The sequence below is a fragment of the Jaculus jaculus genome, chromosome 8 (genome assembly GCF_020740685.1).
Source record: "Jaculus jaculus isolate mJacJac1 chromosome 8, mJacJac1.mat.Y.cur, whole genome shotgun sequence".
In the NCBI taxonomy this organism is placed as follows: Eukaryota; Metazoa; Chordata; class Mammalia; order Rodentia; family Dipodidae; genus Jaculus; species Jaculus jaculus.
Window position 1 is genome coordinate 4,798,833 of NC_059109.1, and position 22,866 is coordinate 4,821,698.

Here is a 22,866-nt window from a genome sequence, read left to right on the forward strand (position 1 = left end):
AGGCCGAGCCGGGGACGCTGGCCCGCGGGCGCCGGGCTCGGGCGGCCGGTGGTGGGGAGGATCGCCGCCGTGTCCCCGCTGCCTGCGCGCGGTCGGTTCGGCGGGGAGGGAACGAGCGAGGGAGGAAGACGGAGGAGAAGAAGAAGGGGTGGAGGTGGCGGCGGGCTCTGTGTGTGTGTGCGTGTGTGTGTGTCGGGGGTGGGGGGGAGGCCGGAGGGGCGGATCCTGCCTGGGGGCTGATCCCTCCCTCCCTGCGCTCGGCCGGGCTCCGTGGCGGCGGCGGCGGAGAACGCTCCCTTCCCTCCTCCTCCTCCTCCTCCTCCCCCGGGAGCGAGCGAGCGAGCGAAGCGGCGGGCGACGGCGGCCCGGGGCCGGGGGAGGGGGACGACGGCCGGGGAAGGCCGCGCTCCGCTTCCCCCGCCGTCCGCCACCACTCTGGGCCGTCAAGACCTTGCACGGCGGCGGCGGCGGCCGGTCCGCTTGCCCTGGGGGGGAGAATCTACCCGCCCCCCGAGTCACCGTGGAGGCTGAGGTAATGGTGGAAGCCGGGACGTGGGGCGGCGGGGACGGCGGCGGGGCTTGCAAGGATGGAGCGGGGAGCACCGGGGATTGCACGGGATCGGGGAAGGGTGTGGGGGGGAGGTCGCCGGCCGGGGAGCTGGGCGCGTGCAAGCTGTCCCCTGGAGCGAGGGCGGCGGAGAGGAGAAGGCGGGCGAGTGTGAGTGCGTGTGTGAGTGTGTGTGTGCGCGCGCGCACGCGCGGGGCGGCGGGGGGAGAAGCTGGCGCGCGAGGACCCCCGTCCCGCGCCCGCCATCTTGTTCCTCCCTGCTCCTGGAAGCCGAGCCGCCGAGCCCCGCCCCCTCCGCGCGCTCCGATTGGTCAGCCTCGAGCGGGGAGTCCCCGCCCCTCGGCGCTTCCTCCGGAGCTCCGGTTTCTCCTGACGGGCAGGTCGGGCGGCCAATGAGCGCTCGCCGCTCTCAGCAGCTCGTTTCGCGGGCGCGCTCGGCTCTCTCTCCTCCTCCCCCCACCACCCCCCACACACTCGGGGCGAGGGGGGTCCGGGGAGTCGGCCGGCCGTCACCGTCTGCGGTGCGCTTGCCCTCTCTGTCTGGCCTTGGGGAGGGGATGTGTCCTCTCGCACCCCTCTCCTTCCTTTCGCCTTCGCGCGGGGGCGGTGGGATGGGGGTAGGGGGGTCCGGATTCTTCTGGAAGAGATGGCCCCCCTCTTAAAGGGGCAGCAACGTTGTCTGAGGTCTTCCCGTGGCGTCACGAGTGTCTCGTGTGATGAGCGAAGGGGAGGGGGGCTCCATCTGGTTCAGAGGAAACTCCTCGTTCGAGGAGGACCTGGGTGGGGTGGGCGAGCCGAGGCGTGGGGGGTGCTGAGACCGTCCCCGGGAGGGGCTGCGGGGGGACTTTGGGGACATCTTGGATGCCTGTGTGTGGGGGAAGACTTGGGTGTGCAGAGAAACTCCCGCCAAAATAATCCCACGTCTAGACTGTTAGCTTCTTTCCTGGGCAGCAGCCCTTCCCGCCCCCCCACCTTCCTCCAGGTTTGTTCCTGGGAGGGGTTGGGGGGGTCTCGGGCATCGAATGCACACCAGGACCTTGCAGGCTGGTGAAGAGGTGCCCCAGCTTGCCCAGGAGGTGGTCTGCAGGTGGGAAGGGATGACCGCACGGCGGCTTTCAGGAGCTGGGGACTAGAAAAGTTGACACAGATACGCCTGTTGTCACCACCTCGCCTTCGGAAGGGGGTGAGTGAGTGAGAAAGCCGGGCTGCTGGCGCGGGGCCCCCCTCTGGGACCTTGGCATTCGGAAGCAGTGCACTGGCCAAGGGCCTCTGGAACCTGGACAGAATCGCTGCGATAGTTCTTGTTTCCTCTGGCTGCAAGTGGAGTGTGTGCCTACCTGGCACTGTTCCTCAGCCAGAGTCACACTTTGGGATTGGGAAGGTCTTTTAAACAAGGATGGGGATAACAGTGTAATGATAACTTAAGTAGAGAGTATTTCCCTCATATTATTGAAGCAAAGGGGAGACACAAAAATACTGAAACTTTCTTCAGGTCACAGGACCAAGATTAGAACCAAGGTTGCCCCAAAAACGTCTTTGTACCAGATCATAGCATCTCACTGGTGTTTATTCTTATTTTTATTTTTTGTTGTTGCTTTCAGGCAGGGTCCTACTCTAGCCCAGGCTGATCTGGAACTCACTGTGAGGCCCCAAGTTGGCCTTGAACTCAGCAGTCCTCCTACCTCAGACTCCCAAGTGCTGGGACAAAAGGGCTTAAAATCACTCCCTGGTCATTGATGTTCTCAATTTGCTAGTTTGAGCGGAAGATTGGGGTTCAAATTGTTATCCTGATCACAAATTTGATTTTTTGGTTTGAGTAACACTTTTTTTCTGGCTTGTTTCTTCATCCGTAAAAAACGGCAATGATACTGTCTCCCAAGGTAGTTATGTGAAAGGAAAAGAAGAAAAATTTGTAGTTAAAATATGCCAAATTATCATATTTTCAAAAGTCTTCTTGATAATGGTGGTCTTGGTAACTGCCTGCCCCAGTTCCTTACAAGCTTGTCCATCCGGAGAATGATATGGGAAGCTTTAGGGATAGACTAGATGCAAGTTATATTGAGAAAGAGGCAAACAGTATATACAGTATATATCTGCAGTAGTGCCCTGATCAACTTGGCCTTGATCTCCAATGAAGATCCCAGACAGGCCACTTATAATTTCGGTTATTTCTTGGAGACACTCCCAGAGCTGGCAAGGTTGCCTCTTGGAAATATCCTAGCAGTTATCTGGAGTGCTGCCTTTTGCAGGGAATGCACTGCATACTAAAGTGTGAAGCCCATAGGCTACATGTGATATGCATTTCAGATGTCTTCACTCTGGGTAGAGTCCCCAGTAGGGCTTCTGATGATAAGATGTGTTGGGAGAGGGCTATAAATTGGTGATACTTTTTTTTTTTTTCTTTTCTTTTTTGAGGTAGGGTCTCACTCTAGCTCAGGCTGACCTGGAATTTGCTGTGTAGTCTCAGGGTGGCCTCAAACTCATGGTGATTCTCCTACCTCTGCCTCTTGAGTGCTGGGTGGTGATACTTTTTTTTTTTTTTTTTCAGAGTCAGAGGGAGATGAGGGGAAAGACAGACAGAATTGCCTTAACTGCTAAGCCATCTCTCCAGCCACTGCAAACGAACTCCAGATGCACACAACACTTTGTGCATCTGGCTTTATGTCAGTACTGGGGAATTGAACCTGGGTCATTGTGCTTTGCAGACAAGCACCTTGACCACTAAGCTCTCTCTCCAGCCCCCTAAACCTGTGATATTTTGCTCCTCTAATGGGGCTTACCATTTATAAAACTTGAAAATGGATACTGTTGTCATTATTGTGACCCCACTTTTTTGGGGGGCTGATTTTTCAAGGTAGGGTATGGCTCTAGTCCAGGCTGACTTGGAATTCACTATGTAGTCTCAGGGTGGCCTCGAACTCATGCCGATCCTCCTACCTGTGCCTCCTGAGTGCTGGGTTAAAGGTGTGCATCACCACGCCTGGCTCACCTCACTCTTTTGAAAAGACATGGTCTTGCTTTATTGCTCAGCCTGGCATTGAGCTTCTGGGCTCATGAAGTTCTGATTTGGTTTCCCAAGTAGCTGGGTACAGGCATACACCCATGCACCCACTTTGTTTTCTTTTCTGAAACCTAATCTCCTTTTTCTGTACTTAACTGTCCCATATCCTTCTGTATATATCTTTAGGATATTAGATCTTTTCCTTGGGTCATGTTGTAAGGATCTGTTTACTTTTCTGTCCCTTCGGTAGGGCGTTGCTCCTTGAAGTCAAGGATGGTACGTGTTTAATTTTCACTTAGTACTTACCGACTACTAAGCATCTTCTCCCCCCCCCCCCATGTTGCTTACAGTGTAGCTGAAGGAAGCAGGCAATAAACATAATAAATAGGTTAATTACGTAGCATAGTAGGAGATGGTGAATGATGCAGGGAAAAAAAATAAAAGTAGGATAAAAAAAGAGTCATTGCTGGTAGAAGAGAGGGATTTTCAATTTTATTAAACATAGTTGTTTATTTTTAAAACAGCCAAGGGTGTTGGCATACACCTTTAATTTTTTTAATATTTTTATTTTTATTTATTTGAAAGAGGGAGAGAGAATGGGTATGCCAGGGCCTCCTGCCACTGCAAATGAACTCCAGACACATGTGCCCCCCTTATGCATCTGGCTAATGTGGGTCCTGGGGAATCGAACCAGGGTCCTTTGGCATTGCAGAGGCAAATGCCTTAGCCACTAAGCCAGTCCTCCAGTCCACTAAAAATATTTATTATTTGAGAGAATAGAATATGGGTGTACCAGGGCCTTTAGCCACTACCAATTAACTCCAGATGCATGGGCTACTTTGTTTCTGACTTTACAGGGATACTGGGGAATTGAACCTGGGCCGCAGGCTTTGCAAGGAAGTTTCTTTGACCTCTGAACAATCTTCTGAACCCATGCAATTATTTATTTATTTATGTTTTTGTTGTTTATTTATTTTTCTCAATTTTTATTAACATTTTCCATGATTATAAAAAATATCCTATGGTAAATGTTAATATAAAAAAAAATATCCCATGGTAATACCCTCCTCCTCCCCCCACCCCCCCCCACCCTGCTTTCCCCTTATTTTTTTTTTTTTTTTGAGGTAGGGTCTCACTCTAGCCCAGGCCGACCTGGAATTCACTATATAGTCTCAGGGTGGCCTTGAACACATGGTGATCCTCCTATCTCTGCCTCCCGTGCTGGGATTAAAGGCGTGTGCCACCACGCCCGGCTTCCCATGCAATTTTAGATAATCAGAGGATGTCTTACTGAGAAGCGATGTTGGTGGAAAGACTTGAAGACTGTAAAAGCCTTGTGGACGTGTGAGAGGCACATTGTTTAGACAGGGAACCACCAGACCTCAGCAGTCCCTGGATCAGGCGGAAGGAAGGTGGATGGACACGGGCATGGACAAACAGCTGCCTCACAGTCTCCTTCCTGTCTCTCCTTAGGTTTGTCTCCTTGGTTCCCAGGGGCCATGAGGAAGCCTCGCCGAAAGTCACGGCCGAATGCCGAGGGCCGGCGTTCCCCGTCCCCGTACAGTCTCAAGTGCTCACCCACCCGAGAGACCTTGACGTACGCCCAGGCCCAGCGGATCGTTGAGGTGGACATCGACGGACGTCTCCATCGCATCAGCATCTACGATCCCCTCAAGATCATCACGGAGGATGAGCTGACGGCTCAGGACATCACCGAGTGCAACAGTAACAAGGAGAACAGCGAGCAGCCCCAGTTCCCCGGCAAGTCCAAGAAGCCTACGTGCAAGGGCAAAAAGAAGGAGTCCTGTTCCAAGCACGCCTCTGGCGCCTCCTTCCACCTGCCGCAGCCCAGCTTCCGCGTGGTGGACCCAGGATGCCAGCCAGAAGCCCTCCCGCTGCCCGCCGCTTACTACCGCTACATCGAGAAGCCTCCCGAAGACCTGGACGCCGAGGTGGAGTACGACATGGATGAGGAGGACCTCGCCTGGCTGGACATGATAAACGAGAAGCGGCGAGTCGACGGGCACAGTCTGGTCTCAGCGGACACCTTCGAGCTGCTGGTGGACCGGCTTGAGAAGGAGTCGTACCTGGAGAGTCGCAGCAGCGGGGCCCAGCAGTCGCTCATCGACGAGGACGCCTTCTGCTGTGTGTGCCTGGACGACGAGTGCCACAACAGCAACGTCATCCTTTTCTGTGACATCTGCAACCTGGCCGTCCACCAGGAGTGCTACGGCGTCCCCTACATCCCCGAGGGCCAGTGGCTGTGCCGCTGCTGCCTGCAGTCTCCCTCGCGGCCCGTGGACTGCGTCCTGTGCCCCAACAAGGGCGGTGCGTTCAAACAGACCAGTGACGGCCACTGGGCCCACGTGGTGTGTGCCATCTGGATCCCTGAAGTCTGCTTTGCTAACACCGTGTTCCTAGAGCCCATCGAGGGCATCGACAACATCCCTCCTGCCCGCTGGAAACTAACCTGCTACATCTGCAAGCAGAAGGGGCTGGGTGCTGCCATCCAGTGCCACAAAGTGAACTGCTACACGGCCTTCCACGTGACGTGCGCGCAGCGGGCCGGCCTCTTCATGAAGATTGAGCCCATGAGAGAAACCAGCTTCAATGGCACCACCTTCACTGTGCGCAAGACTGCCTACTGCGAGGCCCACTCGCCAGGTGCCACCACAACCAGGAGGAAAGGCGACTCACCTCGGAGCCTCAGCGAGGCTGGGGACGAGGATGGGCTGAAAGAGGGTGGGGGGGAGGAGGAGGAGGAGGAAGCAGCAGAGCAGGAGGAGCAGGAAGGCCAGGATGGAGTGGGCAGCCCCCTCAAGGGAGCGCCCAGGAAGAACAAGCTGACTCTGAAGCAGAAGACCAAGAAGGAGCCAGACGAAGGCAGCCGAGACACACCCTCCACCGCTGTCCCAATGGTCGCTGTCCCACAGATCCCCTCTTGCAGGTGAGCCTGCTCACAAGGGCTCTCGAGGGTCTTGTGGTTTCCTCCTGGTGTGGTCCTGGCCCTAGGCCAGGCTTTCCCCAAATACGCCTGATGAATGTCAGCTCTCTTCCGTGCTCCCAAATTTAAACTTGTTCTTTGGAGCATGGGTCTGCTGTGTGTGTGAGTGTGTGTGTGTTAATAGTTTTATTTACTTATTTGTGGGAGAGAGAGAGAGAGAGAGAGAGACAAAGAGAATGGGCATGCCAGGGCTTCCATCCACTGCCAACAAACTCCAGAATCATGCACTTCCTTGTGCATCTGGCTCATGTGGATACTGGGGAATTGATCCTGAGTCCTTAGGCTCTGTAGACAAGTGCCTTAACTGCTAAGTCATCTCTCCAGCCCTGTTTTGTGATTTCGATTATACCCTCAGGATAATGAGTTTCCCTTGATTCAGCTTGACACTGGATGCTTAAGGTCCCTAGAAACTCAGGTGATGGGATGTCTAAGGTAGTATTTTTCAACAGGGGCACTAAATGGCATTTTGAACAGGATAATTCTTCACTGTTTCAAGTGTCCCATGTATTTCTAGATGTTTAGTGTCTCTGGTCTTTGTAAATGCCTGTTGTATGCCCTTATATTGCCTAATCTTTGACAACCTCATGTATTTACCAAAAGACCCCTGGGGGGATAAAACTGTTCCTAATGAAGAACTTTGTTAAGGGGTTTACTCACCTGCTGCCCAACCAGCTCTCTGATGGGGTCTTTGTCCAAAGGATGTGGGGAGAGGACATTTCGTTCTGAGAAGCTTTACAAGTCAGGGAAAAGTGCAGCCGTGTAACTAAGTCTCCTAGACTCCCAGTGAGTCTGCAGAGATCATTGCACCTGTGCTAGTGAGGTAACTGGAGCTGTTGGAGGAATGGGAGCTTAGTATGGAAGCAGGAGATGGAAGGTTTTCCAGCAGAGGCCCACCTCAGGGGTGATTCATTGAAAAGCCTAGTGTTAGAGCACAAAGGAACCTTGGAGATTGTTCGTCTAATGCAGTCCTTGCCCCTTCTCCCACATTCCCAGATGAAGAAACGGCAGCCACAAGAGGTAAAGTTGTTCATGCCTTTATTCATTCAATGAGATATTTATTGAGCACGTACTACATGCCACAGCCTGTTCTAAGGGATAGACCAGGTAGAGAGAACAGATCCTGGATGGTACGCTCTAGGCTGTCTTGCTGTCTGTCTCTTGAGGCGATGGTCAGAGACAGAGGCGTACTGACAGGAGGGAATGAGGTCTTTGAGGGAAACAGACATGCAGACTTGCCCTGCTGTGAAGGCACAAGAACCAGATCAGCCATGGCCCGATGTGGAATCTCTGTGCCAGACCTTGTCTTCTAGACATAGCTGCTCTAGGCTACCTTTTTCATTTTTAAGATTTATTTATTTATTTATTTTTAATTAATTTATTTGAGAGAGAGAGAGAGAAAATGGGTGTGCCAGGGCCTGCAGCCACTGCAGACAAACTCCAGACTCCTGCGTTACCTTGTGCATATGGCTTATGTGGGTTCTGGGGAATCGAATCTGGGTCCTTTGACTTTGCAGGCAAGTGCCTTAACCGCTAAGCCATTTCTCCAGCCCTAGGCTACCTTTGTTCTTGTGGTAACTGGGTCAGTGCGCTGTCCCTGAGTGTAGAGTGACCTGCCCCGGGCCTGGACCTGGGTCATCATGTCTGCTTCTTAGACGTCTTTCCCAGGAGCCAGCTTTGCTGGCTAAGCACCAGATATCACTCATGTGATCTTGGCTCAGCTGCTCCAAGCTTTGGTTTATTTGTAAGTGAACCTGCCACAGAGGCTTGTGAGGAATAAATGAGGCGACGAAAGGAGAGCACTTAGCACAGTGTCTGGCACATAGTAAGCGCTCAATAAATGGTGGCTCCTGCTGCTGCTGCTGGGTCATTCCTCTTTCCCTACCTGCACAAATGCTGTCGGGACCCTCCATGGCCAAGAGGGGGTAGAGGGAGGGGGCTGCCTGCAGGTGGGCAGGTGTGCTTGGCATGGGTGTTGGTGGGGATCTGTCCTTCGGGGAAAGGCCTAGCTCTTCACGTGTGTGAGCTTGGCTTTGGGGTGGAAACGTCTAACTGTGGAGATGAAGAAGGGCCTAAATGAGCAGTGTCCTGCCCAACACCCCATCTTTCTTAAGCTTCTCCCCCAGCTAGGGTCTCGCTCTAGCCCAGGCTGACCTGGAATTCACTCTGTAGTCTCAGGCTGGCCTTAAGCTCACATCAGTCCTCCTACCTTTGCCTCCCAAGAGTGCTGGGATTAAAGGCTTGTGCTGCCACACCCTGCTAAGTTTCACCTTAAACAAACAAACAAACAAAATATATATATATTTGATTTATTAGAGAGAGAGAATGGGGACACCAGGGCCTTTGGCTGCTGCATACAAACTCCAGATGTGTGCACCCCTTGTGCGTCTGGCTCACGTGGGTCCTAGGGAATCAAACCTGGGTCCTTTGGCTTTGTAGGCAAGCCCCATAACTGCTCAGCCATCTCTCCAGCCCCCAAGTTTGACCTTCTCGATAGCTTCCTCTTAATAGACTGAGGTAGAGAAATAAAGCAAGGGAAACCCCACCGGAATACCGGGGCCTCGTTGACACTGGCTAACCAGTTTGAGGAACGCACAGTAGCGTGGCAGAGCTCACGCATTCATATCCCACCCAGATCCTGGTCCACCATCTCAGCGGCGGCACAAGTAGCTTCGACAGTCTAGTCATTGGCAGTGTGAGGGTGGTCATAACCCCGGAGTGTGGGCGCCAGGGAAAAGCTGCGGGCACTTCTTGGCTCCTTTCCTGCTGCCCCCCCCCCCCCCCCCCCCCGCCAGTGTTACCAGTTTAAAGCCTTACCTGGCGGTTTCTTAGCTGGCTAAATTTTCAGTGTCTATCCTCTTACACATTTGGACCTATCCTTTTTATAATGCTGAAAGTTGTAGTGAAAACCTAGAGGTCAGGTGGATGCAGCAGTGTTTACGTGTAACCCCACTTACTCGAGAGGCTCGGGCCAGAGGGTACACAGGCTAGACCAGCCTGGGCGGTGGAGTGAGGTTTCCCACACACCCTTAGAGGGCAGGTAACTAAGGGGTGGCATCTGGGTGCAGAAAGCCGAAACCTAACGCACTCCTACTGGATCTCTCTTCAGTCTCACTGTGGGCTACCCCCAAGGTCTGGTGGGACCCTTGGCCACAAAAGGCAGCTAATAGTGGCCATATTGCCTATAACTTATTCAAATTCCTGTCCCCTCTCCCCTTTTTTTAAGGTAGGGTCTCTCTCTAGCCCATGATGACCTGGAATTCACTATGTAGTCTCAGGGTGGCCTTGCACTCAGGGATCCTCCTCCTTGGCCTCTTGAGTGCTGGGATCAAAGATGTGTGCCGCCAGGCCTGGCTTCTTCCTTTACCAAGGTGAGGGTGTTGGGCTCAGGCCTATTCCTCAGTACCTGGAACTACAACAGGCCACAGGGATTGTAGTAGGCCAGGGTTCTTGTGGAGGCTCCAGACTGTAAGACAGGAGACAGCAAGACAGGTGAAGTGCCGCTTGCTGAATCTGCTGCTCCCCTCTGCTGTCCCTTCCCATTCCTCTGAGGTGCAGCATTTGGCCACTTCATCTTCTGGAAGGTTCCGAAGTGAACTGGGGTCTGGATGGGATAGACAGGGGGCATGTTTCCTGCGCTGCCTGCTGACCCCGTGCCTCCCTCCCCTGTGCCCCCACTCAAGGTTGAACAAGATCTGCAGCGGCCTCTCCTTTCAGAGGAAAAGCCAGTTCATGCAGCGCCTCCACAACTACTGGCTGTTGAAACGACAGGCGCGGAACGGCGTGCCCCTCATCAGGCGCCTGCACTCCCACCTGCAGTCCCAGAGGAACGCTGCCGAGCAGGTAGGACTCGTGGAGGGAAGTGGAGAGCGGGCAAGAGAGGGAGCAGGGCTGCACCCTGCCTGAGCCCCCTGAGACCCTCTGTCTACTGGGATCATGCTCTAGGCCGCGTTTCCCAGGAGCAGTCTGAGATCCTTTGAGCTGACAGCAGCCCCTTCTCCAAGCAAGCCAAACTCAAGGCTCTTTTGCCTGGCCAGCCTCTCTCCATCCCTCCTCTTTCCTTTCTCCCCTTACTGGGGATCGAGCCTGTGGCTTACGGAATGCCAGGCAAGCACTTGTGCCGCCTGCGCTCTGTCACCTGGCATTCGCAGCCAAGATCCACTGGATCCTGACTCTTCTTGTCTGGCTTTGTAGTTCTGCAGCGTCTCTGCTCTAGCCAGCCCGTTTTCTCATCAGGCAAAGAATCACCATTGTTTCTTCTACATTTCTTCCCTTTGTCCCGTTGGCTTTAATTTTTGTGGTGGTGGTTGTTTTTGTTTTTCGAGGTAGGGTTTCACTCTGGCTCAGGCTGACCTGGAATTCACTATGTAGTCTCAGGGTGGCCCCGAATTTTCGGTGACCTTCCTACCTCTGCCTCCCGAGTGCTGGGATTAAAGGCATGCGCCACCACGCCCAGCCATCCCATTGGTTCTAGAAAGAGGCTTTTGTTGCTGCTCAGTTCACCGAGGTGCACCTCCATATGCAGCTCTCAGGAGATTGCTTTCCCAACTCAACTCCTAGCTGCCCAGACCCCTCTGTCTCATGGCCTCTCAGCATGTTCTATTCAGTTTACCTATGTGTTTTTATATTATTTATATTAATGTTATACAATGCTAACATGTACTTGTATTTCAAACACTGTGTTCTTCCTTTAACAGCAGTAACTTCTTAAAGGACAGTATTCACAGATTGCTGTTCTCCCAATGTATGTTCAAACCACTTAGAACAAGCTAACAGGGCTTCACTTTGTTTTGTAGCCCAGTCAAATCTCTAGGGTGATGGGCTGGAGAGATGGCTTAGCCATTAAGTGCTTGTGTGTGAAGCCTAAAGACCCCAGTTCAAGGCTCAACTCCCCAGGACCCACGTTGTCCAGATGCACAAGGGGGCGCACACATCTGGAGTTTGTTTGCAGTGGCTGGAGGCCCTGGCATGCCCATTCTCTTTCTCTTGTCTGTCGCTCTCAAATCAATAAATAAAAATAAACAAAAAAAAAATAAAAAAGCTCTAGGGTGAAACTCTTTCCACCCCCAAGGAGTCTTATAAGTATTTTCCAAAATTCTTTCCAGCCCTGAAGCTCACAGCTGATCCCTGGGATCTCACGGGGTAGGAGAGTGGTCCCAGCTCCCCTTCTAGCCTGGCTCTTGTGCGCAGCACACGGTGATGGGTGGAAGGGATGGGGTTCCTATGTCCTGAAGCTGTGGAGGCCCAAGTGGGGAGAGAGTCTTTGGGAGGGAGGGAAGGAGGGAGGGAGGCCCAGCTCCTCTTCCCGCTCCTTCGTTCCTCCGCAGAGAGAGCAGGACGAGAAGACGAGCGCCGTGAAGGAGGAGCTGAAGTACTGGCAGAAGCTTCGGCACGACCTGGAGCGCGCCCGGCTGCTGATTGAGCTGATTCGGAAGAGGGAGAAGCTCAAGCGGGAGCAGGTGAGGGGGCCCCTTGCCCCTCAGTGTGGCACCGGAACATCAGGGACAAGCTTTCTTCCCCTCGCCTCTGCAGCCCTGTCTATGGTGTGCCCACTCTGCTCGGTGGGGCGCTGCAGGTAGCTTCTGCGTGTTGGGGTTCAGCCCGTGAAACCTCAAGCAGAAGTTTAATATCACATTCCTGGCCCACGTGTAGAGTTCCCGATACAGGAATTTTTTTTCATTAACAACTTCCATGATTGTAAACAATATCCCATGGTAATGCCCTCCCCCCCCCACTTTCCCCTTTGAAACTCCACTCTCCCACATATCCCCTCCCTCTCTCAAGTCTCTCTTTATTTTGATGACATGATCTTTTCCTCCTATTATGATGGTCTTGTGTAAGTAATGTCAGGCACTGTGAGGTCATGGATATCCAGGCCATTTTGTGTCTGGTGGGAGCATGTTGTAAGGAGTCCTACCCTTCCTTTGGCTCTTACATTCTTTCCGCCACCTCTTCTGCATTAGACCCTGAGCCTGGAAGGTGTGATAGAGATGTTGCAGTGCTGAGCACTCCTGTCACTTCTTTCCAGCACCATGATGCCTTCTGAGTCATCCCAAGGTCACTGCCATCTGAGAAGAGATTTTCTACCCAAAGTGAGAGTAGCATTGATATAAGGATATGAACATTAAGAGAAGTGCTTACTGGGCAGTTTGGTGAGCATAGTATATACATTTAGCCAGACAGCAGTAGACATTACACCCCTAAGGGCTCATGACTACCCCTGTTTTAAGTTTTCAGTATTAGGGATGTATTCCCTCCCATGGAGCGGGCCTCCAGTCCAATTGGAGGGCAGTTGGTTTCCACCATGACAAACGTGCCAGTATTGCACCCGTTGGTTCATTTGGCCTGGCAGATAGAGGAATTTTTGGAGAGACTGACCTTGAATATTTTGAAAAGCTTCTCGGACTATTTAAGGCCATTGTCAGTTGAGAACGTCTAGCCTGGGGGTTCTTACTTGACCCTTGTTGACCTCTAAACATTTATGGTCTGTAATAATTTCATTTTTCCAGCCAGTTCAAAGACACCCCAAGCCCCAGAGCGCACACTGTGGAAGTCGGCGCTGCAGCACAGGTGGTTTAAGAGCATGAGGTCTGGCGACCAGGCTGCATTTCATTCACTCCGGCTCTGTAACGCTGAGCGCATGGCCGTTACCAGCATTGGTGGTGGTGGTGGTGATACTGCCTTCCCTGGTGTCTCCACAGTGCTCTGCACATGGTAGAGAGCAGAGACTCGTTGAAGGGATGACAAGCCCAAACTTTCTCTCCAGCCCAGAGACTGTAGCTGTTGCTTGTGTGCTGTAGAAGACAGATTCAGGTTCGCTGAGATGAACTTCCAGACCAGGCACAGTTATGGAGGAAGGGATTTGTTGAAACTTACAGATCCAGGGGAAGTTCCATAATGGCAGAAGCTGACCTGCTTTCACAGGACCAAACAGAGAGAGAAAAGCACAAGCCAAAAGCCACACAGCACACTTCAGGAGCTCCAGCTAGGTACACTTTGCATGAAATCTGAAACCCACCACCACACCTTAAGATCCACCCAGCAACACTGCCTCCAGCCAGGTGGCTGCAGATGCAAACTACAAACAATAAAGAACTGAATATATTTGGGGCCATATATTCAAACTACCACACGTGCTATTGAGGCCTGGCTGACACTGAGCCTTTCTCTCCCCGCGCCCCCCCCCCCCCCCAGGTAGGGTCTCACTCTGGCTTAGGCTGACCTGGAGTTCACTCTGTAGTCTCAGGGTGGCCTTGAACTCACGGTGATCCTCCTACCTCTCCCTCCCAAGTGCTGGGATTAAAGGTGTGCCCCACCATGCCTGGCTTTTTAAATTTTTTTTTGCGTGGGGTGGGGGCTTTCTCTCTTTCTCCTGTATAGCTCTAGCCTGAGCCTTTCTCTGGTAGGTCAGAAGCCTGAGTTTCTACTCTAGTCCTGGGTAGCTCTTACTCTGTTTAGCATGAGTAGCCATGGAGGATATCTCAAGACTTTATTCACAGGTTGAAACTAATTCTAGTCCAAGCCTGTTCCTAAGCTTAGCTTCTTTTTCTACTTCTGGTTCGGGGATATGAGAGGGATAAGGAGACCCTGGCCCAGGGGAAGCAGGTGGGATCCTTTTGAGGTGGCTAAGAGGCAAGAACTTTACAGTCTAACCCATGGCTTCCCTATAGTTTAAGATACACGGATAATAGCGGTATGGTGTTCCAAATATGGGGCGCTGCTTGAGAGGTCACCCTGGTCACCATCTGATTTCGGCAATGTGTTTGGACTAAGTCGGACTTGGTTTAGATGCCTTCTGAGTTCTTTTCTAGCCGGATGATTTTAGAGTGGTGACTCAGTCACAAAGTGGGAATCATAATTTCTCCTTCAGAGTTACTGTGGTGACCAGCTGAGCTCACATAGGTGGAGAGGCAGTGTGGTGCAGTGGTTACGAGTACTTACTGTGCCATTCTGTACTGGAACCAGACTGTCTGGAGCTGTACCCCAGCTCTGACCTTACTAGCTGTGTGGTCTTGGAATGGTTACTCAGTGTCTGCTTCAGCTTTCTCTAAAATAGCTGTGCCTGCCTCACTTACTCAGACTTACTACGTAAAATGCTTGGAAACCGTAGCTGGTCTTTAGCATGAGTTATAAAAGTATTGAAAGTCAAGAATTATTTTTCTGTAAGTTTTAGCATAGTGCTTGATAATAGGATGTAGTCACAAAATAGCTGTTTTAGTGTATTTTCTGCTGCTTTATTGGAATATCACACACAGACTTGCAAAGAGGTTGATTTAGCTCACGCTTCTCAAGGCTGGGAGGTCTAGGGCCTTGGTGACCGGCTGGCAAGGGCTCCTGTGCTGCCTTCCCCTGGTGGGAAAGGGGGAGGGAGAGAGGGTACGTGCAGGAGAGCCTGCCTGCAGAGCAGAGTCGTTCCCAGTCCTGTGAGGCTCCAGTGAGTGCAGCCTTACTCCACTCACAGGGTGGAGCCCTGGAGACGCCAGCACCTCCTGTCAGATCCCCACTTCCACCACCCCACAGTGCAAAGTCAGGCTCCAACATGAGGTGTTGGGAGGCAGTCAGCACGGCTCCGCTGTTGTCAGCCCCAGGCTGAGGGCTCGGTGACGGCTCCTCATACTCTGCTCAGCTTAATATCCTGTGAACATTTGCTATGTATGATTGTTGGCAATCAGGTCAAAAAATTTCTCCCAGTAAAGGATGTTCTGCCCACTCCCCCCCCCCCCCCCCCCCCCCGCCCCGCAGGTCAAGATCCAGCAGGCCGCCATGGAGCTGGAACTGGCGCCGTTCAACGTACTGCTCAGGACCACGCTGGACCTGCTGCAGGAGAAGGATCCCGCGCACATCTTTGCTGAGCCCGTCAATCTGAGTGAGGCAAGTTCCCCATGTCCACGCAGCAAACCTATCCTGAACAGCAAATGGTCTGACTAGGCCAGAAGGGGGTCGGGCCATGGGGCACACAGACCTGAGGGTGGGGGGTGGGGGAGGTGGTGCCCAGCAAGCCAGTACACTTGCCCATGGTGAGAGGCAGCAGGAGGTTAGCGTGGGCCAGGCCCTGAGGTTCTCAGTGAGGCTGACATGGCCAAACCAGGAAGTGGGGAGGCCAAAGAGTTCCAGTGAAGGGTGCACCTGTTTGGCTAGTAAATAGTTGTTGTAATTGTACAGGTTTTATATGTTTAGGTTCCAGATTACCTGGAATTCATATCCAAGCCAATGGATTTTTCTACTATGAGGCGGAAGCTGGAGTCTCACCTGTACCACACCTTGGAGGAGTTTGAGGAGGACTTTAACCTTATAGTTACCAACTGCATGAAGTATAATGCTAAAGACACAATTTTCCACCGAGCAGCTGTCCGCCTGAGGGACCTGGGAGGGGCCATCCTGCGACATGCCCGACGGCAGGCAGAGGACATCGGCTATGACCCCGAGAGGGGTACCCACCTGCCAGAATCACCCAAATTGGGAGACTTTTACCGCTTCTCCTGGGAAGATGGTAAGAAGCCCGGGTGGGTAGGGAAGGAGCGGGACCAAGGAAAGAGACAAGGGCAGAGCCCAGGGTCCGGGTGGCCCTTGGAACTGTAGGTTCTGGGCACGCAGATTGGAGAAGGGACAGACAGGGTAGCACAGTGTGGCTGGAGTAATTCTGAGGGCTCAAGTCTCACCAGTGCACCGAGCGCTGTGTGAGTGGTAGAGTGGGGAGTCAGCGAGCTAAGGCCTCGCCAGGAGTCTTCTAGGGTCCTTCCGCGTGATACTGGATGTGGGCAGGGTCCGCGATGCGCATGTGTGGGTGGCTCGCGCAGATGGAAGACCGGAGCACTAGGACGCCCGTCCCTGCTTTCCGCTTCCCCACGGCAGCAGCCCGGTAAACGTCCAGGCTCGGAGGTGGCCAAGCAGGTCCTAGCTGTGAACTGCTTCCTGCAGCTGTTTCCTGCATCCTGACCTTGTCCTCCTGGGCAGTGGTGCTGTAGGCCAAAGGCCCCCAGTGAGACTGGCCGGAAGCCACTGGCACAGGCATTCCAGGAGCGTATTTCGTATCCCTTTCTCGTGCCCCGGGCCAGGCCTGGCCTTGCCTTCAGCTCCCTCTGTCCTCCCTTCTCCCTGGCAGTGGACAACCTCCTCCTCCCCGAGAACCGCGCTCATCTGTCTCCGGAGGTGCAGCTGAAGGAGCTGTTGGAGAAACTGGACCTCGTGAGCGCCATGCGGTCCAGCGGAGCTCGCACCCGCCGCGTCCGCCTGCTGCGCCGGGAGATCAACGCCCTTCGGCAGAAGCTGGCGCAGCCCCCGCCGCAGCCACCGTCCCTGAGGACAGCGTCCAACGGCGAGCTGCCGGCCGGGCCTCGGGGGGATGCGGCTGTGCTGCAGCAAGAGGAGCCAGAAGACGACGGGGACAGAGGTGAGAGGGGGTCCCAGGCAGCCGGGGGGCTGGGGCAGGGGGCAAGGATTGGGCTGAAATTTCGTGGGAGTGTCCTTCCCTAGTTCACATCTGACCCTATGGGCAGTTACCCTTCTGTATCACACTCTGGTGTATATTAAAAATATTGAACATGACGGGCGTGGTAGTACACGCCTTTAATCCCAGCACTCGGGAGGCAGAGGTAGGAGGATTGCTGTGAGTTCGAGGCCACCGAGACTCTAGTGAATTTCAGGTCAGCCTGGGTGAGAGTGAGACCCTACCTCAAAAAACCAAGAAGAAAAGAAAATTAACAGTCAGTAGAGTTATTTTATCTTAGTAAATGTTGGCTAGTGTATTGGACTGGGCTCCGCCCCCCCCCCATTGTGCATGTTTACTGGCTGGGTGGTGGGGAGGTTCAAGGAGTATGGGGTGTTGGAGCCAGGCAGCTGTTTATAGCCAGTTAAATATTAAAGCACTTTTGTACCTGATACGGCAGTATTATACGTTCCAGTTAATTACCCGCCTACTTTCTACCGGTGCGTGGATAGGCTCTTAGAGCCGGGCTTAGGTTGGGGTGTAGGAGAAAAGCCGAAGTACCAGCCCTGCATGAGCCTGAACTCTTCGTTTTGATCCTAGCTGACCAAGTCTCTAGGCCCATCCCAGACAGAGGCCAGACTGTGAAAGGCCCAATTATTGATTGAACCTGGGCCTTTAGGCTTTGCAAGCAAGTACCGTAAACCACGGAGCCATCTCCCCAGCCCAGCATTGGAATTTTTAAGAAACTAACATGCAGCCAGGATTGAGAGCTACTAGTACATGCAAACCTAGCCCTGCTTTCTCTGTCTAGAGCTAAGACCTGGGATGTGTCCTGAGCCTTATAATAGGATAGGGTCCCGTGTTACTACTATCAGTATCTGGCATGTGAGAGCAGACTGCTTCTAAAATGTTCAAGCAGGTTCTCTTTTTCTCTAACAGATGATTCCAAACTGCCTCCCCCACCAACCCTGGAGCCCACCGGGCCTGCACCTTCCTTGTCTGAGCAAGAGTCCCCCCCGGACCCCCCCACTCTGAAGCCCATCAGTGACAGCAAGCCGCCAGCCCGACTCCTGAAGCCCCGGAAGGCGGAAGAAGACGAGCTCTCAGAAAAGTCGCCCCTGCAGCTGGGCAGCGAGCCCTTGCAGCGCCTGCTCAGTGACAACGGCATCCACAGACTCTCTCTCATGACCCCTGACCCTGCCGCCGGCACTCCTCTTAGTGGCGTGGGTCGCCGCACATCAGTCCTCTTCAAGAAAGCCAAGAACGGGGTTAAACTCCAGCGGAGCCCGGACAGGTCCCTGGAGAACGGCGAGGACCTCGATATGGCGGGCTCCCCTGACTCTGCGGCCAGCGTGGAGGACGAGCCGCATGCCCGGAAGCGGCCAAGGAGCAGGAGCTGCAGCGACAGTGAAGGGGAGCGGTCCCCCCGGCCGGAGGAAGAGACAGGTGACCTGCCCGAGACTTCCCTGGCCAAGTCTCCCCTGCTTCCCTGCCTTGCCTGCCAGCACCTTCCCCCAGTCGGTATTGGGAGTAGAATCCAGGGCTCCGGGGCTCGCGGCTGGATCGGGCTTAGTGGCCAGGGGAAGCAGCTGTTTTCACAGAGTCAGATTGTGTCTGGGGCTGCCATTGGCCTTGAGGGGAGTGTAAGGTTACATAGGGAAAAATAATTCCTACCTTCACATCACTCATCAGATATTTGTCAGACACTGTTTTAGATACCAGGGCTAGGGAAATCACTGGGGAAAAAAAAATCATGAAAATCTGTTTATCTTTTTTTTTAAATGTCCATATGTATTATTTATTTATTTATTTATTTTATTTGATAGCAACAGGCACAGAGAGAAAGACAGATAGAGGGAGTGAGAGAATGGGCGCACCAGGGCTTCCAGCCTCTGCAAACAAACTCCAGACGCGTGCGCCCCCTTGTGCATCTGGCTAACGTGGGACCTGGGGAACCGAGCCTCGAACCGGGGCCCTTAGGCTTCACAGGCAAGCGCTTAACTGCTAAGCCATCTCTCCAGCCCTGTTTATCTTTTTTTGAAAAAATACATATTTTTTAAATTTATTTATTTGAGACAAAGAGAGAGACTAGTGTGCCAGGGCCTTTAAGCCACAGCAAACGAACTCCAGACACATGTGCCACCTTGTGCATCTGGCTTATGTGGGACCTGGGGAATCAAACCGAGGTCCTTTGGCTTTGCAGGCAAGAACCTTAACTGCTAAGCCATCTCTCCAACCCAGATCCCAGCTTCTTACTGGTGTTGTAGCCTGGGCAGTGGCCCTCTCTGAGCCCGTTGCCGTCTTACTGGAAGTGGAGTCAGTGCTGCCTGCCATGCAGGTCTAGGGACCGGAGATAGACCACACGGCACTTGGCAGTAGCAGCAGATGGTAGCAGATGTTGGCATCTTCGTTTGTTCCTGGCCCAGCCAAACAGCATTGAGAATGCTGCACCACAGGGGAAGCCTTTGCTGGGGAACAGCAGGCCCTCCTGCTCAGAGGACAAGAATCTGTCCCTTTCCCTCCGTCCTAGCTTCCTGGCACCCAGGAGTACTCGTGTGACCTTAACTGGATTTCAGAAATCGTTCTTTACAGGCGAGGGCACAGCTGGCTTCAGTGGTTTAGGCCGAAGTCATGTTAGAGGTCAGGCCAGGTCCTGGCTCAGGCACCCGCTCTGACACGTGTGACTTTTTTTGTTATTTATTTATTTTTATTTATTTGAGAGCCACAGACAGACAGAGAAAGAAAGAGGTAGAGAGATAGAGAAAGAATGGGTGCGCCAGGGCCTCCAGCCACTGTAAACGAACTCCAGGGGCATGTGCCCCCTTGTGCATCTGGCTTATGTGGGTCCTGGGGAATTGAGCCTCAAACCGGGGTCCTTAGGCTTCATAAGCAAGCGCTTAATCTCTAAGCCATCTCTTTAGTACAACATGTGTGACTTAAAAAAAATCATTTATTATTAACAACTTCCATGATTGTAAACAATATCCCATGGTAATGCCTTCCTTCCCTCCACTTCCTCCTTTGAAACTCTACACTCCATTGTATCCCCTCCCCCTCTCATTCTCTTTTATTTCGGTATTTTGATGTCATAATCTTTTTCTCCTATTATGATGGTTTTGTGTAGGTAGCCAACACGTGTTACTTTTGCCTCACAGTTTTGGGGTCAAGGTATCTTAACAGCTCTCTAGTGAGGTACCTGGCTCATCTCCATTCTGCTCTTGGCCTCACTGTCAGGACTGGGAGTATGGGGAGATGTTGCAGAGATGGGGAATGAGGGCCTTCACTGCAAGGTTGTGTTCCCGGGGTGGCCAGACAGTCAGTCCTGGGTCTCTGAAGGCACCTTGCTGCAAACAGACTTCTTTCATACCAAATGGCACCTTCTACAAGAAAGCATTAGCCTAACTTCGTTAAAGGGGGGCCAGGCCAAGGCATAAAGAGAGAAGAAACTGCTGACGTTCAGAGCCCAGTCTAGACTCGTGGTTCTGACATTCCATTCTCAGACTGTCTGGGCTGCCCAGTCCCTAAGTGAGCATCCTCCTCTGCTGCCTGTCTCAGGGTGTGGTCACACAGAGTCCTTATCCTGCCCAGGCGTCTCTTGCCACCCTCCCCATCCCTGAAGAAGGAAGGTGGCTGTTGCCGGCTGGGTGATGGGGAGGGCGTGTGAGTATTTATCTGAAGAGGCAAGGTGGGTGGGGTCCTCAAGAGGCAGGCAAAGACTCTGATAATTGAGGTTTGAAGTTAGAAGCAGGTCCAGGGACTTGGGAGCCTGGGTGGGAAAACTTAGCCTGTCCCTCAGTGGCAGCTATGTGCTGGCTGTGTGTCCCTTAAAAAAAAGGGGAGGGATGGGGCTGGAGGGATGGCTTAGTGGTTAAGGCTTTTGCCTGCGAAGCCAAAGAACCCAGGTTCGATTCCCCAGGACCCATGTTAGCCAGATGCACAAGGGGTCACATGTGTCTAGAGTTCGTTTGCAGCGGATGGAGACCCTGGTGCACCCATTCTCTCTCTCTTTCTCTCTCTCTCTCTTTCTCTGTCAAATAAATAAATAAATAAAATAGGGGGAGGGAGGCGCAGGCTGCTTAGTGCCTAAGTCAACACTGTTTCACCCAAACCTTTCCACCACCTAAGACCCCGCCTCCTACAGGGGAGGAGCAGACATACTCCTTCCTGGCCCCCACCCCAGCTTTCAGAGACAGATGTCACAATGTGGCTGTGTTGGGATGGGGAAGTTCTGGACTCAGGCTCACTGTGTGTCCTTGGCAGGTGTCACCAATGGCTTTGGAAAGCACACAGAAAGCGGGTCTGACTCGGAGTGTAGTTTGGGTCTCAGTGGAGGACTGCCGTTGGAAGCTTGCAGGTAAGGACACGTCCCCAAGCTTTGTCTGCAGCCGAGCCGACTTTCCACTCTAGCAACCCAAACTTCTTACGGCATTCCCAAGGCCTGTAGCTGGAAGCTGTACATGATAGACTCTCGGGTCTGCTCTAAGAGAGGAGGGGGGGTGCTGACCTAGGACTCAGTCTCCTGTTGCCAATGAAGTTACCATCTGAGCCCGTCCCCCTGCTACACATGCGGGTATCCCAGCTCAGTACAGGCATGGTTTTGACTAAGCATTGGCCTGGTTTGTTTTTTTTTAGGTTTCACACATACTAGGCAAGTGGTCTACCACTGAGCTGTATACAACTGAAGCCTTTGTTTTGTTTCCTTTAAGATAATATATCTTTCTGTATCTTTTTTCTTTTTGATTTTTTGAGGTACAGTCTGTAGCCCAGGTGAATCTGGAATTCATTATGTAGTCTCAGGGTGGCCTCAAATTCCTTGTGATCCTCCTACCTCTGCCTCCTGGGTGCTAGAATTAAAGATGTGTGCCACTATACCCAGCTTTTGCTTATCTATTTAAAAAAATATTCTATTTATTTATTTATAAGAAGACGCAGAGAGAATGGGTGCACCGGGGCCTCTAGCCATTGCAAAGGAACTCCACACACGTGTCACCTTGTGCATCTGGATTTACACGGGTGCTGGGGAGTTGAACCCAGGTTGTTAGGGTTTGCAAGCAAATGCCTTAAGTGCTGCATCTCTCAGCCCTTTGTATCTAGTTAAGATAGAGGATGGGTGCAACAGGGCCTCTTTTTTTGCTGCAAACAAACTCCACATGCGTGCACCTTTGTGTGTCTGGCTTTACATGAGTACTGAGGAATCGAACCCAGACAAACAGGCTTTATAGGCAAGTGCCTTTAGCCACTGAACCATCTTCCCATCTCTTTTTGTTTTCTTGAGACAAGGTATGGCTGTTGTGGAAGACGATTTGTACCCCAGGCTGGCCTTAAACAAGGCCATCCTGCTTTCTCAAACTCCCAAGTGCTTGGATTTCAGGGTTGCACAACCACACCTGACTTCAACCTTTCTTTTTCTTTTCTTTTTTTTTTTTCTTTCTAATTTGAGTTTTCTTAAATTCTTATTTATTTATTAGAAAGGGAGGTGGCAGAGAGAGAGAGGGAGGGAGGGAGAGAGGAAGAGAATGGGCTTGCCAGGGCTTCCAGCCACTGCAAATGAACACCAGATACATGCACCACCTCGTACATCTGCCTTACAGACGGGTCCTGGGGAATCATACCTGGGTTCTTTGGCTTTGCAGGCAAGCGCCTTAACCGCTAAGCCCCAACCTTTGTTTTTTTGAGACAGGATCTCACTAAGTAGCTCAGGCTGGCCTCAAACTCAGTCTTTCCACCTCTGTCCCCCAGGGTGCTAGGGTTACAGGCCTGAGTCACTACGTCCAGTGCCCTTGGTAGTAGCATCTTCAGGAGTGTGTAGGGATGTAGAATGAGTGAGTACACAATTTAAATCGCCTGTTTTCAGACAAGCTCCCCAAGTT

The 22,866-nt window shown here is 52.6% G+C and overlaps 1 protein-coding gene across 2 annotated transcripts in view; it reads left to right on the forward strand.

Annotated features, from left to right (window-relative positions):
- Positions 1-409: 409 nt before the first annotated feature.
- Brpf3 (bromodomain and PHD finger containing 3) overlaps positions 410-22,866 on the forward strand; it is a 39,275-nt gene continuing 16,818 nt past the window's right edge. Inside the window, exons 1-9 of one of the 2 annotated variants that reach the window (XM_045156422.1) lie at positions 410-532; positions 5,043-6,516; positions 10,254-10,413; positions 11,898-12,029; positions 15,313-15,441; positions 15,748-16,060; positions 16,673-16,960; positions 17,936-18,442; positions 21,257-21,350. In XM_045156422.1, coding sequence (XP_045012357.1) covers positions 5,069-6,516; positions 10,254-10,413; positions 11,898-12,029; positions 15,313-15,441; positions 15,748-16,060; positions 16,673-16,960; positions 17,936-18,442; positions 21,257-21,350 — 3,071 coding nt within the window. In that variant the 5' untranslated portion in view covers positions 410-532; positions 5,043-5,068. Of the gene's footprint in view, positions 533-1,472; positions 1,752-5,042; positions 6,517-10,253; positions 10,414-11,897; positions 12,030-15,312; positions 15,442-15,747; positions 16,061-16,672; positions 16,961-17,935; positions 18,443-21,256; positions 21,351-22,866 lie in introns of those variants that run through there. The other variant, XM_045156423.1, reaches the window with a different exon arrangement.